The sequence below is a fragment of the Boleophthalmus pectinirostris genome, unplaced genomic scaffold (genome assembly GCF_026225935.1).
Source record: "Boleophthalmus pectinirostris isolate CB_2022bp ecotype Guang Dong unplaced genomic scaffold, ASM2622593v1 HiC_scaffold_6, whole genome shotgun sequence".
NCBI lineage: Eukaryota > Metazoa > Chordata > Actinopteri > Gobiiformes > Gobiidae > Boleophthalmus > Boleophthalmus pectinirostris.
Genome location: NW_026571447.1, coordinates 15975804 through 15993217, shown reverse-complemented (window position 1 = coordinate 15993217; position 17414 = coordinate 15975804). Strand labels below are relative to the sequence as shown.

Here is a 17414-nt window from a genome sequence, read left to right as displayed (position 1 = left end):
ACTGTAAGAATTAAACAATTGGAAGCTTTTTTCTATATTTCAGATTGAATTAACACTGTATATACTGTATATTTTCTGATGGTCGATTTTCTGATGTTTTTCTTATTTCCTGAAAAAAGTAACACAAGAAGATCATCAGAGGATTCAACACTCATTTTGAGGTAAGCCTATTTCACACGTGTTCTTACCTCTGATACACATGACAGCCCAAACCAACAGAAACTCCTACGATCAACATACATGCCAATACGATTCCAGCAATGGCACCATCAGAAAGGCCAGGATCTGCTCATAAACAATAAGCACATGATAACTTATTGTGTTTCGTTACGTGGAAATCGCTTCACACCAGTTGATTTTTACCTCTTATAGACAGGGTGTGTTCCACAGACAGTGATCTCCCTGTGACTGCGTTTGATGCCTCACACATATATTTACCGCTGTCAGACTTAACAATGGTGCTTTTAACAAGAAACTCTGAGTTATTGACTTGCTGTTCACCATTGAACACCCAGGAGTAAGTGGCTGCTGGTACAGACTCTGCAGAGCACAAGATGGCAAGGGACTGCCCTGCTTCAAGTCTGTTTGGACACATAATCGTAACATCATAGGGCCCATCTGAAAATACAGTTGGATTAAGTGGATTTTAGAATTTTTGTGTATGCTTTGTAAATTACAATTATGATGTTTTTACATTAACACTCAAGAAGCAAACAAGGGTTAAACAAAATGCTAACATGAGCAGTGAATCATCAAACCAGAGCCTTATAATACATTTGTTACCTTGTCCCCAGAGGATTGAACAGGTTTTGTATTCACCTTGTGTGTCTGTGTATGTGTCTGTGTGTCTGTCCACCCGTGATAATTTCCGCCGTTTATGGACCGATTGTGACCAAATTTGGTAAGTGGGTCAAGCCCCTGCGCCCAATGCCGCAAAAAAAAAAAAAGGTTTGGTGACGATCCGAGGTCATTTGAGGTCACACAGGGCAATTGAAAGGTCACGCCATTATAAGGGATAGGCGATATCGACAATTTCTGAACCATCTGTGGGCTAAAATATTCACCCAATCATCACACAAGTTGGCACACACATAATCAAGGTATGGGCTGGGGTGCTCATAAGCTGGCTTCCACGGTTATGAACTGCCCCCACCGATGCCTCATGGGGGACCCGGTTGTTATCTCTGATTGCGCTTGTTTATTTAATGTTAACTAATAAACAAATTAAGGTTAGGTGTAGATGACATTACATTGTTTTTTGTTTTTAAATGCTGTAATTAACTTTTTCTGACTTTTTTGTCATGAGATATCCGCAGCAACATATCCAGCTACATTTCAATATTTTTAGCATATGTATTACTGTTTTGACATTTTTGTGTGTGTTAAATTTATACCAACAGTATAGTCAGTATGTTATGTCTCATACTGCACTTTGAGCATTTTGCACATGTTTTTTCAATGTGTTTTTTAACTACAAATGGCAAATAAACAAACAAACTAAACTAAACTAGTTCTAAACTACTTTTCTCATAGCAAGAAGACCTGATGAACCTGAAGTCTGATGTCCTGGTTCTGTTCTGATGTTTTTCTGATACTTTTCACCACTGGAAACAGTAAGTCAATAGATCTTTACATTCCTTTACTGAATGCACCTAAGGGTGGTTAGTGTGTTGGTTCCGTTTTGATCATTATCCATTAACCAGGCTCCAGCTCCTGTGATCTTAAGTGGAAGAAAAGATGAATGAGTCCCATGATCAATATTTTACAACTTTTAACTCACAGATTATAGGCACGTAGACTTCTTTGCTTGTGCTGTTACTGACAGCATTTGTCACTTGGCATCTGTATGGTCCCTGGTCATAGCGCCACACAGTGTCTATAGTGAGAGTTGCGCCTCCATCAGTGAGGTGCACTCGGTCACTGGCTGTAACTTCAGTGCTGCCATTTAACCAGAGGAAAGACAGAGAGGAGCCAGAGGCAGAACAGGAGAGACTCACAGAACTGTTGAACTCCACTAAGAATGTATTGTTGACGCTTACTGTGACATTGGACACTGGATCTGTGGGAGGAGACCAAAATTGTCACTTTCATTGTTAATTCATTGTGACTTTATTTATTGGTTTAAATTAGGGCTATGCAATTTATCAAATGTTAACTGAGATCAAGATTCAGTTATTTTAATTGTCAATGATCAGCTTGAGTACTTTTAGTCCACAACCAATAACCATAACCTATATTTAAGCAATACTACCAGACATATTTTTTGTTTTAATAAGCCAAAAAATTTTGAATCAATAAATTGCAGTTGATCAATATGCAGGAATAAAAAAACTTGATTGCATTTTTTGTCGTATTGTCCAACCCCATTTTACAGCTCTACATGACTGAAGAGTTTGTCATTCCATAAGGTTAAGGTTATGGTTAAAGTGTCCTTCTTAGAATATTTGTCCTCTGTATTTCACTCATCCTTCAATGCTGCTGGTACAACCTGTCAAGAGCAGTGAGCAGCAGCAGAGCTCTGCCTTATGGATGGGTTTAATCAGGACTATCTAGCTGGAGGTTTACCATTTATGCCAGTTTAGGTTAGCCAAAATAGTTATGTTAAATCATTTTTAAATTTCTGCTAAATCAAGCACATCTTCTTATACATGTTAACCATAACATTCAATTTAGGGGTGGGCAATATTGACAGAACCTGCTAGTAATATCATGATTTTATTTATTTTATTTTTTTCACATTTTTAGATCCCTATGTTGATATTCAGACAATATTACACCAGTCAAAGCATGTCTTTAAATGCATTGGTTGAGGTTTAAGTATAAGACAAATCAGTAAAATTACCCAAAAGTGCAGAAATGTCACTTTATGCCTGTTTGAAAGCTTGCAACACAAATATTGTATAACTTAGTTCAAAACATCATTCACAATACTTATTTATTTCCATATTTTGATAATCTGCCCACCTCTAAGAACTGGACAAATCTAATTACAAACAGCGACTCACAAGTACAATTACAACTTTTAAAACTGCTCCACAGCACAGTTTTTTTTTTACACAGTATTCACTTGCCTTGCACAGTGAGCGTTGCCGTGCCGAACATTTGAGGGCCTGCTGCCGGTATTACTGTAACTCTGTAAGTCCCGGCATCTTTTTGGACCACGTTCCTTAGCGCCAGAGATCCAGTAGCGATGAACAGAGTGATCCTGCCTTCATACTCTGGAGCAGTGAAGTTACCAGTATTGGAGGTGATAATATTTTTGGTGCCAATTTGCCATGTTATAGAAAGAAATGGAGTTTGTGTTGGAGCCAGTGATGTGGTGAACATGGCAGTGTCGCCCACAGCTGCATCCACAGAGTCAGGTAACAGAGCATCTCCTGATGCTAAACCTGGTATCAATATAATACAGTTAAAATAGTGCTGGTTTCATAATTGCAACCATAACAGAAATAGCTACATTAAAACGTGACTTAGTTTGTGTCAAATATGTAATGATAAATGAATTATTAAAATAGAATTCTTACCTAAAAAACCTCCAAGGATTATGACATGTATAATCCCCATTGTCTACAGTGTGTCTTGTTGGTTTGGTTGAATAGAGGAATTTGTGAGGTACAGAAAGCACAAGGGGAGCACTGTGAGGGGTTTTACAACTAACCCTCCCCTGTGTAATCCTGGCCCATGTGTACTTTAGTTAATTATTGTCAGTGTGGTCTGTAAATGACTGCATAAAACAAACATAATAATCTTCCATTTGTAACTGTGATAAAACCATTAGACCTAATGTGTTTTATTGATTAAAAAAAACAGTTAATATAATTTACTACACAATGAATGGAATTTTCTTGGGGAATCCTCTCTGTCTTCCATGTGTTTGAAGATGTTTGTGAATGTGAGTAGCTTGATTTCAAGTTCAGTAGCCCAGTTTAGTCGAGCTGCATATGTTCTCATAGGCCAGATGATATGTGGTCAAGTCTGAACATATCTGTACAGGCAATGAGTATGAGGCTTTGGGTTTCTCCGGGATTAATGTGTGTAAATATGTGAATGGTCTAGCCAAAGCATTTTATATATTTTCTTAAACAAAAAGCACATAACACTGATATTACTCTGTCAGGGATCTCCAATAAGATACAGTTTGACAGTTGGCCTACCCTCTATTCTCCTTAATATCATACAGCTACTTATACATCATACTACTTACTGCTGTATCTCTCCTTACCAGACAGATTAGGTCCCTTATTTATGCCTTATTTATCACTGATGCATACATTTTTATTTTATTTTTTTTTACTTTTTAGAGCAATGCATCCTGGGAGCTACAGAAATTGTTAGCTGAAGTTGCTGTTTTATAAAACTAATTCAAAATTGCCTAGCATTTACACCCATCTCATTGTTGTGAGTAGTAAACTGATTAGTGAATAGCAAGATAACTTCTTTTAAAAGGCTGGAGAAATTATGGTTCATTTTACCACCAAATCAAACATGTTTATTTTTGAATGTGTCCCGCAGTATTTTAATTACAATTGATTGATTGATTGATTCATTCATTTTTATTTCGAGTTTGTGCCAAGAGAGAAACAATAATCATATATACTACATACACATTGTAAACAACAGAAAAGCACATTTCTCGAAAAGGAAAATGGCAGAAAAGGTTTGTGTGATGTTTGGATTTTTATTATTACAAGTGTCTCTTATAAATATTAAAATCATTCTCATACACATTTTCTTCTTTACTGTTGGACTTGTGTGTATTTGAAGTATTCTCGTAGACATGCATCTCCTTCTGACCTGTATGTGGAGGTGTAATAACACTTAAATCATGTTTTTTTTATTTTTTATCAGAATATTTAATAAACTACAAGGATACTTACTGTTATTGCTTAACTTTCTGCCTTTTCTAAAATAAAATTCAAACATACCATTATCAGTTTACATTATATGAATATTATAAATAAAAGGCTAAAGATATGGTGCTTATAACTTACTGGTGTTTATACACATAAAACCCTCCCACTGCAGCTCCAGCAACAAACACTAATACTGCAACAATTATCCCAGCGATGGCTCCAGCTGAGAGACCCTCTGGAGGTGCTAAAGAAATACAATGAGATACAGTTAACCAGTGACCACAACACCACCTAGTGGCCTCATTCTGTTACTGCAGATTATGTAGATAGTGACTAGTGAATGTTGAATTATTCTGACCAGCACAGTCATGTGAACAGTCAACAAGGAAAACACCACAGATCCAGTGATGATTTGTGTTCATATGTTTTAAAGAGAACATATTATGCAGAATTTACTTTTATAAGCTTTTAACCATGTTATATTTTTTCAGCATTAATTTGCTCATAGTTGATCATAGATTGCATGTCTGAGGCATTGCTCCTGATTCTTGCTACGTTGAAATGCTACTGTGAGGAGGAGGGGGTCTCTCAGTTTTGAACAAGAAGTCAATGGATCTATTTCTATGATTTAACTGCTTTAGATCAATACGTGTATTTATGTTATAGTTTAATACAAAATAAATATCTTATAATGTCTGCTTTAAAGAATTTGTAGGGAGTCTGTTTGTCAAGTTGTGATTAAACATAAATCCACTTTTTACCAGTTACAAGCACTGTCTGTGATGCCTCAGATGTTTTCTTTGTGATTTCATTTGAAGCTCGACAGATGTACTTTCCCCTGTCTGAAGATCCAACCATAGGTTTAATATATTCAGATGAGTGAGTGAGAACAGTCCCACTTTTTATCCAGGTGTAGTTAGAGCAGTTGGTACAGAGTCACTCAAGCAGGTTAATTTTAATGTTTTCTTCAGATGAATCATTTTTGTACCTGAGATTCGAACATTTTCTGGCCCATCTGGAAAACAATGTTGAGATAGGAAGCAAATTTTTTACAGTAAAGGAATGAAACATGAAATGCCATTACACTTACAGATTACATCCAGAGTGTAAGCAGTTGTCTCAGAGCTGATGGGGTTGCTGATTTCACAGAGGTATCTTCCACTGTCTGTTTTGTTCAGGACTTTAAAGGACAAGACTCGTTTTTGGTCATAAAAAACAATGTTTTCAGAAGAATTTAGCTCCTGTCCATTTATTGACCACTTTCTGATGAAGATGGCACCAGAGGCATCACAGGTTAAGTTCAGTGAGGAGCCCTCGATTGGCTCATTGGATGATGACTCAACATAAATATTTGTGATTCTCTCTGTGGAAGGAAAATAAAACAAAATTTCCTCAGTTTTCCTCATTGGGCATTGATGTAAGTGCTGTCAAAGTCTGAGAGGAGTTACTGTAAATATGAGTAATTTAATGAGTTTATCTTGACTCATGCAAATTATGGCCACTTCCTCCTTTTGATGTTTTAAGAAAAGATCAGCAGGCCAATGTGATAGATAAAGACACATTTTATGGCCACTGTGGTGTCATGTAAAAATACATGAAGGTTAACAACAGCTGATAAGAGACAGGTCATAGCAGTCACCTGACACCTCTGACGAAGGGGGAAATGCTACCTCCCAAACCTGTCAGAGAAATACGATCTTTTTACAATTTGTCTTATTACAAGAAAACACTAAGTTTCTATATAAAAGACTAAAATCATTTTCTGAATGTAATATAAGGGTTCTTACTTCAGCACAGTGGTCCTTGCAGGCTGAGATGTTGTATATCTCAAAGTTTTGCTGTTGAAAGTACTGTAGTTTCCACTTGTACATATGATCCCTAGTCATAGCACCATAAAGTGAAGTGCACTCTGTCACTGGCTGCAGTGCATGATAATATAATCTATATATGAAAATAGAGAATGGCTGGTGTTTTGCTCAGTAACAGTAAAATCACTGCTTTTGACCAATAACAGTGGATTATGACAAAAATGAAATGCCAAAAGGGTGCCGTTATCCCCAAAGAAAGAAGACTCAAAAGTCTGACAAGTCTCTAAAAAATGACCTTTTACTGAGAAAAAATAATGTTATTTCTAAAAAAGATGAAAATAATGATGAATGACTGACTTCTTCTGAACATGTTCCAATAATGTTGATGTATACAGAAATTAATATGAGGCAGATGTGGATGCCCATAAAATGAATTGTAAATAATAATGCAAAATGTATAATTACCGTAAACGTTCAATGTAGTGTCTCCATTTTGTGCTGCGCCTCCTGCTGGGAAAATGTTAACAGTGTAATTTCCAGTGTCATTAAGAGTCACGTTCCTGAGCTCCAGAGATCCAGTAGAGATGAACACAGTGATCCTGCCTTCATACTCTGGATCTGTGAAGTTACCAGCAGAATTTGAAGTGATGATATTTTTAGTGCCAAAATTCCAGACTATTGATATAAATGGAGTTTGTGTTGGATCCAGTGATGTGTTGAACATGACTGTCCCTCCAACAGCTCCATTCACAGATTCAGGTAACACACCAGCTCCTGAGGTTATACCTGCAGAGTGGATAACACTGTTAATGAAAAACTGACAAGATTGTGTAATTTAGAAAAGTTGAATTTAGTTGTAATAATGTATTTTAACAGTTCTTACCAAATGTAGCACAAAGAATAATAATTTTGAAATACATATCTTCTGTAGGTTTTGTCTTCACTGCAACACTGTGGCGATATAAAGAAAGTATCAGGAAGTACTATCCTGTTTTGTCATTTGATTGTCAACTAGTCCTTGATTAATCATTACACACAGCTCCATATCCCATATCAAGCTATAAAACACACCTATTTTGTGCTAAGCTAGCTTCACTCAGTCATTATTAGAGTTTTTAAATACTGAAATACTCCCTACTGTAATTGTATTATTATGTTTTGGTACATTTTAAAACAGTCATATTTACTTACCACTTCACTCCAGCCCATTTTCCCTAAAACATCTGACTAAAATGACTCTCAGTTCAAACTAAATCTGTTTCTGAACCTTTTGGAGCACAAGCAAATGGCTGGACTCTGTGTGAAGCTGAGGCGCTGTAGTTGTGGCCTCAGGAGTCTGATCTTCTCTAGTTTTAAGTGGAAACAAGCTCTACACAGAGGAAAGTCAGATTTAAAATTCTGCCAGAATTTTTTGGGAGGTAAATATAAGAATAGGTATCCCTGGGGAAGATCTGAGAGACAGTACAGTGAGCATTTGTTTGGTCTTGACAATTCCCATGGCAAAGCTGAAGCTCATTGCACTAAACATGAGATTTAGGGACTTGTGATTGGGCAAGTTCAAGTAGAGTTAGTATAAAAATGCAAACTAGAGCTAGCAGATAATCAAGCTGTACATTAATTAAGATATTCATGTATTTTTGCTTTGATTTTGTCTGAATGATTCAACCATTGTCTCATAACGATTTGAAAACTGTAAGTTTGTGAATTGTCGATTAGCATTGTAGTCTGTAGGCACAGAGAGAGTACTTTGAATGCAAACAGTCCCAAATCATTTTGCTAAACATTTTTAATGTATTTAACATGAATTAACTGCTTAGAAATGTGGATTGTACATGATAAAAATCAGACTAAAAGTTAAATACATTTTTGGGTGTTACATTAATGTGAGTGATTTCATCTGCTGTGTTACAACAGCTGCACAAAGTGTTTCCACTATTTCATCAGTTTGATATCATTTAATGTCAGTATCAATAAATGTTACAGTTATAGAGCTTTATAATCAAGTATATTTTTCACAAACATCTCCAGAGACTTGTTTGATGATTCCAGCTATCTTTTTTTAAAATAGCACCGGTGCCAGGAAAGAGTCATGCTTAATCTACTTATCTGAAAAATAAATTTTATTTAATGACCAAAATAAATAAATAAATAAATAAATAAACCTTCAAAAGCGAACATGGCATCCCTATCAAATTTAGTCACATTATAAAATGCACTCGAACAGGTACTACTGTCTTCCTTTTTTTTTTTTTTTTTTACTGTGATTAGCAATATAATTGTTTATTGTCCCTTCCCTGCCATAGATATTGTGCTGTTAACATTGTGCTTAGAACACTCCTGCAGTTGCACTAATGAGGCAACACTTACCCCAACAGTAGATGGCACTAGATGAAAGGCCTTTCTTAAAATGTTTCTGAAGGAATAGAATGAAATACATAATTGAATTTTCCTGACTAGTATTGCTATGGAAACAGCTATTAAAAATAGAAGAAAGACAGAAATCCAGAAAAAATATTATAATATATATTTATTTTTACAAGTTACAAGCACTATATGTGATGCCTCAGATGTTTTCTTTGTTATTTCAATTGAAGCTTGACAGATTTACTGTCCACAGTCTGAAGATGGATTATCCAGGTGTAGTAGTAGTCGTTTATTTGATCATTTTGCACTACAAAACAATACAAAACATAGACTACAACCCCATGGATCATGACTGAAAGGGTTTAGGCTGAAGTAAAAAGTACTTATAATGGCTTAGCCTAGGGCTGGGCGTTATGGATCAAAAAATATATCTCGATATATTTTGCTATATCTCGATATACGATATATATCTCGATATATGTTCAAGAAAAAATAACCCCCTAAATCTGTAAACTGCAAAAACAAATCTGCCAAATTCCACAAGGTCCTTTTTTTTTAAATTGAAGTGTAAGAGGTCGACAGTTTAACATTTAAGAACATTTAAGATTACAAAAAACCCTAATTACATAAATAATAATTTAACTGTAAAATAAAAGAAATAATACATATTTTCTTCTTTTCATTCATAAATAAAACAACTCAACACAAGTTCATCTTTGCATTAACTCTGTTATCCAGACCATAATCATAACCATGAGCTCATTTAGCAGAAGCTCAGGATGTTCCTTATTTCAATAGATCCATGTTATTATCCAGCAGTGAGGAGCTCTGAGGTTTAATCTCACAATCCACTGCAGATCAAATCAAACGTTTCCAAACACTATTGTACAAGTGACACTGCAGCAGATTATTAATTTAAATATTCTGCATAAATAAACTTTACATTGCTAAACTTTACAATATATAAAGCATAACGACTCTAGAGCCACATCAGCCTGTTTGCGATAATAATGTGTTTAATGCAGTTTTGCGCACGTGTGTTTACATTTTACAGAAACGAAATTTAAGCACATGGCTCATTTGCATAAACAGCGCACTTCTCACGCAGCTCAGCTCGTTTAGCTTCTTTCTGGCTAAAGGACGCGACTCGGTGGAATATGAGGATGTGCTGCTGATGTTCTTGTCTGTAAATGGTGGAAAAGGTTCGTGGTGCTTGAAGTTTTTCACTGGCACCAACTTTCGGCGTTCACGGCGGTAGTGATGAGTGAAGGAGACACGAGCGAACAAAATCAGGGAGGCGGAGGCGACGAGAGAGAAGGTAAACAAGCGAAGCGGCGAAATCAGAATTGAATATAAGCATTATATCGATATATACGATATGTCAGAATTCATATCGAGTTTAAAAACTATCTCGATATATTTAAAATATCGATATATCGCCCACCCCTAGCTTAGCCTATTAAATAATGACAGAATTCCAAGAAATAAAGGCATTGTATGAACAGCAAGTCTGCATTTACAATTTCACTTATGACTTACTGTATATATAAAGAGACAAAATATAAATTAAAACAAACAAAATGTAATGCATAATTCATTTATTCCAGCTTTATACTTTTTTTTTTTTTCTCAAGCCTTCTGTTAGACTTTTTTAAATCATCACTCAGATTTTTCCTTATACTAACCCCTCTAACAGAAATATAATACCTTTTTTTCTTAGTTCTTAGCTTCATTTTATTTTCTCTCCGTTTATGGTTATATAAACCAACAGCAATATTAACAAAGGCACAAAAAGTGTAGTTAGCAGTTGGTACAGTGTCACCCAGACAGGTTCATTTTAGTGTTTTGTCCACTTGAATCTCTTTTGGACCTGAGATTTGAACATTTTATGGTCCATCTGAAAAATAATATTAAGTTAAAGGAAATGTTTTACAATAAATGAATTAAACAGAATGTGGCCCCAAACACTTACAGATTACATCCAGAGCATAAGCAGTTGTCTCAGTGCTGATGGGGTTGCTGATTTCACAGAGGTATTTTCCACTGTTTTTTCTGTTCAGGATTTTAAAAGACAAGACTCGTTTTTGGTCATAAAATACAATGTTTTCAGAAGGATTTAACTCCTGTCCATTTATTGACCATTTTCTAATGACGATGGCACCAGAGGCATCACAGGTTAAGTTCACTGAGGAGCCCTCGATTGGCTCATTGGAGGATGACTCGACATAAATATTTGTGATTCTGTCTTTGGAGACAAATAGAATAAATATCAAATCATTTGTTAAATTACTCAAATCATTTCTGACTAAATGGTATATGTTTTATTGAAGATTTTGAAAGGTTTATAGCATCATTGAATGAAAAGCATCATTTAATCACTGACATACTCAGCACAGAGATCCTCACAGGCTGAGACGTTGTATATCTGAGAGTTTTGTTTGTTGAAAGCCTGACAGCTGTAGTCTCCACTCTGGCTCATCTGTATGTTCTTCAGTTGTATCTGTGCTCCAGTAAAAGACAACAGCTCTCCATTTAAAAGCCATTTAAACTGAGCTGCAGGTCTGGAGTCAGCTGAGCAGGACAGAGACACGTCTGAACCTTCCTCATAGTGATCAAGAGAAGGAGAAGTCCTCAAAATGACATCATCTGGTCCATCTGAAAATATAAATATAAGTTACATAGTTAGACATGGGATTGTTTGTGCATTTTAACAGTAGACAGTTTTTACTCACAGTTGATGGAGAGTTCTGTTGGGACACTGGTGCTGCTACTGACAGGATTAGACACTTCACATGTGAATGGTCCCTGGTCATAGCGCCACACAGTGTCTATAGTGAGAGTTGCGCCTCGATCAGTGAGGTGCACTCTGTCACTGGCTGTAACTTCAGTGCTGCCGTTTAACCAGAGGAAAGTTGGCAGCCTGGTCCCATCAGCAGAACAGGAGAGACTCACAGAACTGCTGGACTCCACTAAGTCTGAGCTGCTGACTGTGACTCTCACATTAGATACTAGATCTGAGGGAGAAAAATTGCTATTTATTCATTTTAGCTGACGATATGGCAAAAAAGGGAAAACTATGTTTAGTCACTTACACTTCTGATTTACTTTTTTTTTTTTACACATAAAGTGGCTTTTAAATATTGATTTTGTGAATGTAAACAAAAAAAAGTTTCTAATCAGTGCAACAAATTATTTCAGCAGACACATTTATTTATTACCACTAATGTTTTATAGATTTGTTGGTGTTTCACTGACCATATACATTCAATGTAGTGAGCCCAATGACTGCTGCACCTTCTGCTGGTATCAGGGTAACACTGTACTCTCCAGTGTCACTAAGAGCCACGTTCCTGAGCTCCAGAGATCCAGTGGAGATGAACACAGTGATCCTGCCTTCATACTCTGGAGCAGTGAAGTTACCAGCAGAATTTGAAGTGATGATATTTTTTGTGCCAAACGACCATCCTATTGCTATAAATGGAGTTTGTGTTGGAGCCAGAGATGTGGGGAACATGACTGTGCCTCCAACAGCTGCATTCACAGAGTCAGGCAACACACCAGCTCCTGAGGCTAAACCTGCAGATTGGATAACACTGTTAATGAAAAATAACAACAAGAGTAGGATCATTTAGAAAAGTTAAATTTACTAGTAATAGTATTTAGTTCAGTAGTATTTTATTCTAACAGTTCTTACCAAATGTAGCAAAAAGAATAATCAATTTGAAACACATATCTTCAGTCGTTTTCACCTTCACCAGTACACAGTGGCAATATATATCAGGAAGTACTTTGTGTTTTGTTATTTGCTTGTTAATGCTTCCTTGATTAATCATTACACACTGCTCCATCTATTATCACACAGGTAAACTGGACTCAAATGCAAAATAAATCATACAGGCAAACAAAGTCGTAGTTCAATAACAGAAAGTGTCCTTTAACAGGTAATGTTTAATATGGCAAATCAGACTGAAAAACAACAAAGGAATATATGATTTTATAATGTGAACTAAATTATCCTCCTCCTTTCTACTCTAAGTAGAAAATGGGCTGGGAATTAACTCAGAAACAGGCACTACATCAGGGAATAATGCAGAATTGCAAACAGCAGATATCAGATACAGAGCTTAAGTGCCTCTCTTGACTGGTTAACAATCTAGGAAAGACTGAATGAACAGGGGGAGTATGTACAGACCATTGTTTCTCAAATATTGGATAAATTTGTTTTGAGTCGCCTTGTCACAAACTGCGTGTAGGTCTGCAATAAACAGTTCTACAGACTATTTTGTTCCAATATTGGTTCAATTGAATGTTGAAAAGAAAAAGAAATGGGCAACATTTAATGTCCAAATAGGTGATTTATGGATCCCTTTTATTGCTGCTTCAACGACGTTTTCATTGTTTAAAACTTGAGTAATACTAATTGTTCAGAGAGACATGATCACTCAGTCAACATTAAATATCCTCATTAATATTCAATAATGGTCAAACCCACCTTTATTTTGTGATTTACAAATAATGTCTATTGACTTGGGTCATGAAGGTTTGTGACTTTTAAAATATGGTTTCCCAGAAAAAAAGTTTGGAAAACCCTGATATAAACTACTCTGGGATGATTAGAGAATGAGAGGCAGCTGTAGGAAAAGGAGGGAGGTAGCAAAAGAAGGAACAGAACAAACGGAAAACGGAGCTGAACTGAGGAAAATGTGTAAACAAAAGGCAAAACTGTGGCACATATCTCATATCAAGCAGTTACCTGCAGTTTGCAGTTACCTGTTTTATGCTCAAGGCAAGTTTATCTGTCTAGCACAATTTGTACACAAAATATTTTTTTTTACGGAATAAGAAAGATATTAAAATTGCAGTACAAACAAATCAAAACATTAGACAAACTGATGCTGATTTCTCTGCCTTTGATAAGATGTGACATTTTAATGGAGCACCTTGCTACTTATTGAGGTTAACTTCCTGATCAGATTTTATTGTTCCTCTTAAACTTTTTAACTAACTGAGAACAACAAGTTTTAGTAAACAGACAATTATCTGAAAGTGTCTTCTTTAGCACTGGTGCTACTCAGGGTTGTGTCCTTTCTCTGATTCTTTCTGTAATGGACACAGACACTTGTAGGAGCAGCCAGCAGGGCAACTTTTCAGATGACACAGCACTACTGCAGGGCACAGACACAGGCCATAGTAGTGCCCTCTTTAGTTTTGTCTTTGTATTTTTATGTTATAATGTTATAATACAAACTCTAAGATGTGGGGTTTTACAGTTTTGTTCTATTGATCAAGGCTTATTTAATCCAAGTGCAGAGACATTGTATTTTACAGTATGTACATACATTCAGTTAAATGCACGAGTCTACACAAAACACAACCAGATAATTTATGTGATGCACCAACTGAAGTTTAAAAAGCTAAAGTTACAAGTCTCGATTGTATGGATTTAAATTATTCTCATATACATTTTCTTCATTGTTGTTAGAGTTGTCTGTATTTGAAGTATTCTCATAGACATGAATCTCCTTCAGACCTGTATCTGTAATAACATTTAAATAATGTTTTTTCTGAATATCTGATAAACTACAATAATACTTACTGTTATTACTTAACTCTGCCTTTTCTGAATAAATAAATAAATAAATAAATAATAATAATAATAATAATAATAAATCACACATAACATTGCCAATATACAGTAGGCCTACATTATAAATAACACTCAAAGATATGATGCTTATAACTTACTGGTGTTTATACACATAAATCCCTCCTTCAGTTCAGCATACAAATAATACCAGAGCTGAACCAGAAGTGAACTAGGACTAAAACAGGACTCACTGTCAGGATGGGCTCGAAGGTGACCGCAGGAGAAAGGAGCGGCTCTGCTCCACACCTCACGGAGGTAAGAGCGGCTGTCACCCGATCGCTCTTTATGGACCCTGCTGCTCGGGCTCGCGGCCCTGATTTCAGCAACTATTTGCAGGTACCCGAGCCGGTGCAAGAGTCTGTTACAGCGCGTAACTTCTACCTTCCTTCAGCGTGTCCAGAAGTCCAACTTTTTGTGTGATGGTTGCATCTTCCTCTGCCTTTTAGGTGCGAGTGCAGGAGCCTTTGTCGGTGCAGAACGTTTCGTCGACGTTGTGGGTTTCGTCGGGGAGAAAACTTGCAACCGTACAACACTTCAGAATCACACTGCTACAGATTGAACATGTATTTAAATTTGGCAGCTGAACACATTCTGTACTGTACAGGAGACAGGAGTCCCTTGGCCAGTCAGGACGCAGCGGGAGGAACGCAATACGCATTCATACAATGTAAAAAAAAACAGGGCATGCAAAATTGCACAAAAAAATAAATAAATAAATAAATCTGCGAGACAGTGAAAAGTGAACTGCGATAGAGGGAGGGACGAGTGTAAACCAGGTCTAAACCAGAACTGACCCAGGTTCAATCCAGGTTAAAAAACACTGTAACGCGCGTTACTCACATTTGTACCGAGTAAAATATTACTATTTTTTCCCCTGTAATGCCTTACATTACTGCGTTACAGCAAAAAGTAATGCATTACTGTAATTCGTTACTTTTATAACGCGTTACTCCCAACACTGGTGCTGCTACTGACAGGATTAGACACTTCACATGTGAATGGTCCCTGGTCATAGCGCCACACAGTGTCTATAGTGAGAGTTGCTCCTCCATCAGTGAGGTGCACTCTGTCACTGGCTGTAACTTCAGTGCTGCCGTTTAACCAGAGGAAAGTTGTCAGGCTGGTCCCATCAGGGAGGGAGGACAGCACATGTTAATCTATATGAAAATAGAGCATGGTGGCTGTTTTGCTCAATAACAGGAAAAAAAATCATAATTTTAACAGATAACATATGATTATGATAAAAAATGAAATGCTATGAGGGTGCTTTTATCCCCAAGGAAAAAAGGCTCAAAAAGTGTCAAAACCCCAGCCCTTTTCACTGAGTGAAAAAAAAGTTAATTATAGAAAAGATTAAAATAATGATGAATCATTGACTTCTGAATTTTCCAGTAATGTTAATGTAATATGAGGCCAATGTGGAAGTAACATACATATAAGCCCATAAAATAAATAGTGAATAATGCTAATGTATAATTACCATAAATGCTCATTGTAGTGACCCCATTTCATCCTGCACCTTCTGCTGGTAAAATGCTAGCACTAAGGTTGGTGGTTCGATTCCTGCTCTTGACATAAATATCACTGGCTGAGTGGTCAGATCCACTGACCCACAGGTGAATGCTGTTCTTGTGTTCTTGGACAAGACATTTAGCCCACCTCAACCCCAGTGTCTGCATACAGTGGTGTATGAAATATGTGTGAATGGGTGAATGGTTCCTTGTTGTAAAGAGCTTTGAGTGCCTTGAAGGTGGAAAAGCGCTATATAAAAATGTGACAATTTATGAAGAGCCATGTTCCTGAGATCCAGAGATCCAGTAGAGATTAACAGAGTGGTCCTATCTACATACTCTGGTGAAGTAAAGTTACTACAAGGGTGTAAAGGGAAAATTGTACTAACTACCAATCTATTGATATAAATGGAGTTTGAGATGGAGTCAGTGATGTGGGGAACATGACTGTGCCTCCAACAGCTGCATTCACAGAGTCAGGCAACACACCAGCTCCTGAGGCTAAACATGGATCACATATTGCTCATGAAAAATAAAAGTATAATAAAAAAGGATTCTTCACATAACTTTTATATGAATTAGTATTAAAATACTATAGTTCTTACCAAAGAACAGAAACTTGGAAACTCATGTTTTTTGTTGTTTTGAGGTCAGACAGTCACGGGCCAAATGAAACACACATAAAGACGTACTGCAGTGGTTTGTTGTTCCCTGTATCTACTTTGATTAATTATTTTCCTGACAATTTTATTTTGTCCTCTTTGTTGTAAAGAGTAACTGTCCACATTATAAACACAAAACTCAAAACTCTCTTTTATATCTAATTTTTTAGCCCCTGGCCTTAATGTAAAGGCAAAACTGACTCCTGTGAACTTTAAGTCATGCATACCTGGAACATACCTGGAATTGTTTTATGTCATTCACACATGCTTGCGTAATCCTGGATTATTAGTCTGTCACTTTCCAAAACTCAAAATACTCCACTTATTGATGTCATTTAGTGATAGTTTTCAAGTTAACAGCTATTTGTAAAAAAAATCTAAGAAAATATAATCATTTTAATCATATGCATTAACTACACTATTAAAGAAATGAACAACAACATGTTTATGTTAATATGAATATGTTATTTATTTTTTTTATTTATAATGAATTAAAGATTTCGGTCATATATTGTTGAGGGATTTTCATAGACATTTTGGTTGCCTTCGTCAGTGTAAATGTTGCTTAT

The 17414-nt window shown here is 36.2% G+C and overlaps 1 protein-coding gene across 1 annotated transcript; it reads right to left on the bottom strand.

The window, feature by feature from the left end:
- Window positions 1-102: 102 nt before the first annotated feature.
- LOC110171414 (carcinoembryonic antigen-related cell adhesion molecule 1-like) lies at window positions 103-12774 on the bottom strand. The gene is given in 9 exon segments (XM_055163859.1): window positions 103-109; window positions 189-285; window positions 364-618; window positions 1781-2059; window positions 11413-11464; window positions 11466-11680; window positions 11758-12039; window positions 12281-12601; window positions 12720-12774. Coding segments are annotated over 9 exon segments (1545 nt in total). The 5' UTR covers window positions 12757-12774.
- Between the last annotated feature and the right edge of the window lie 4640 nt (window positions 12775-17414).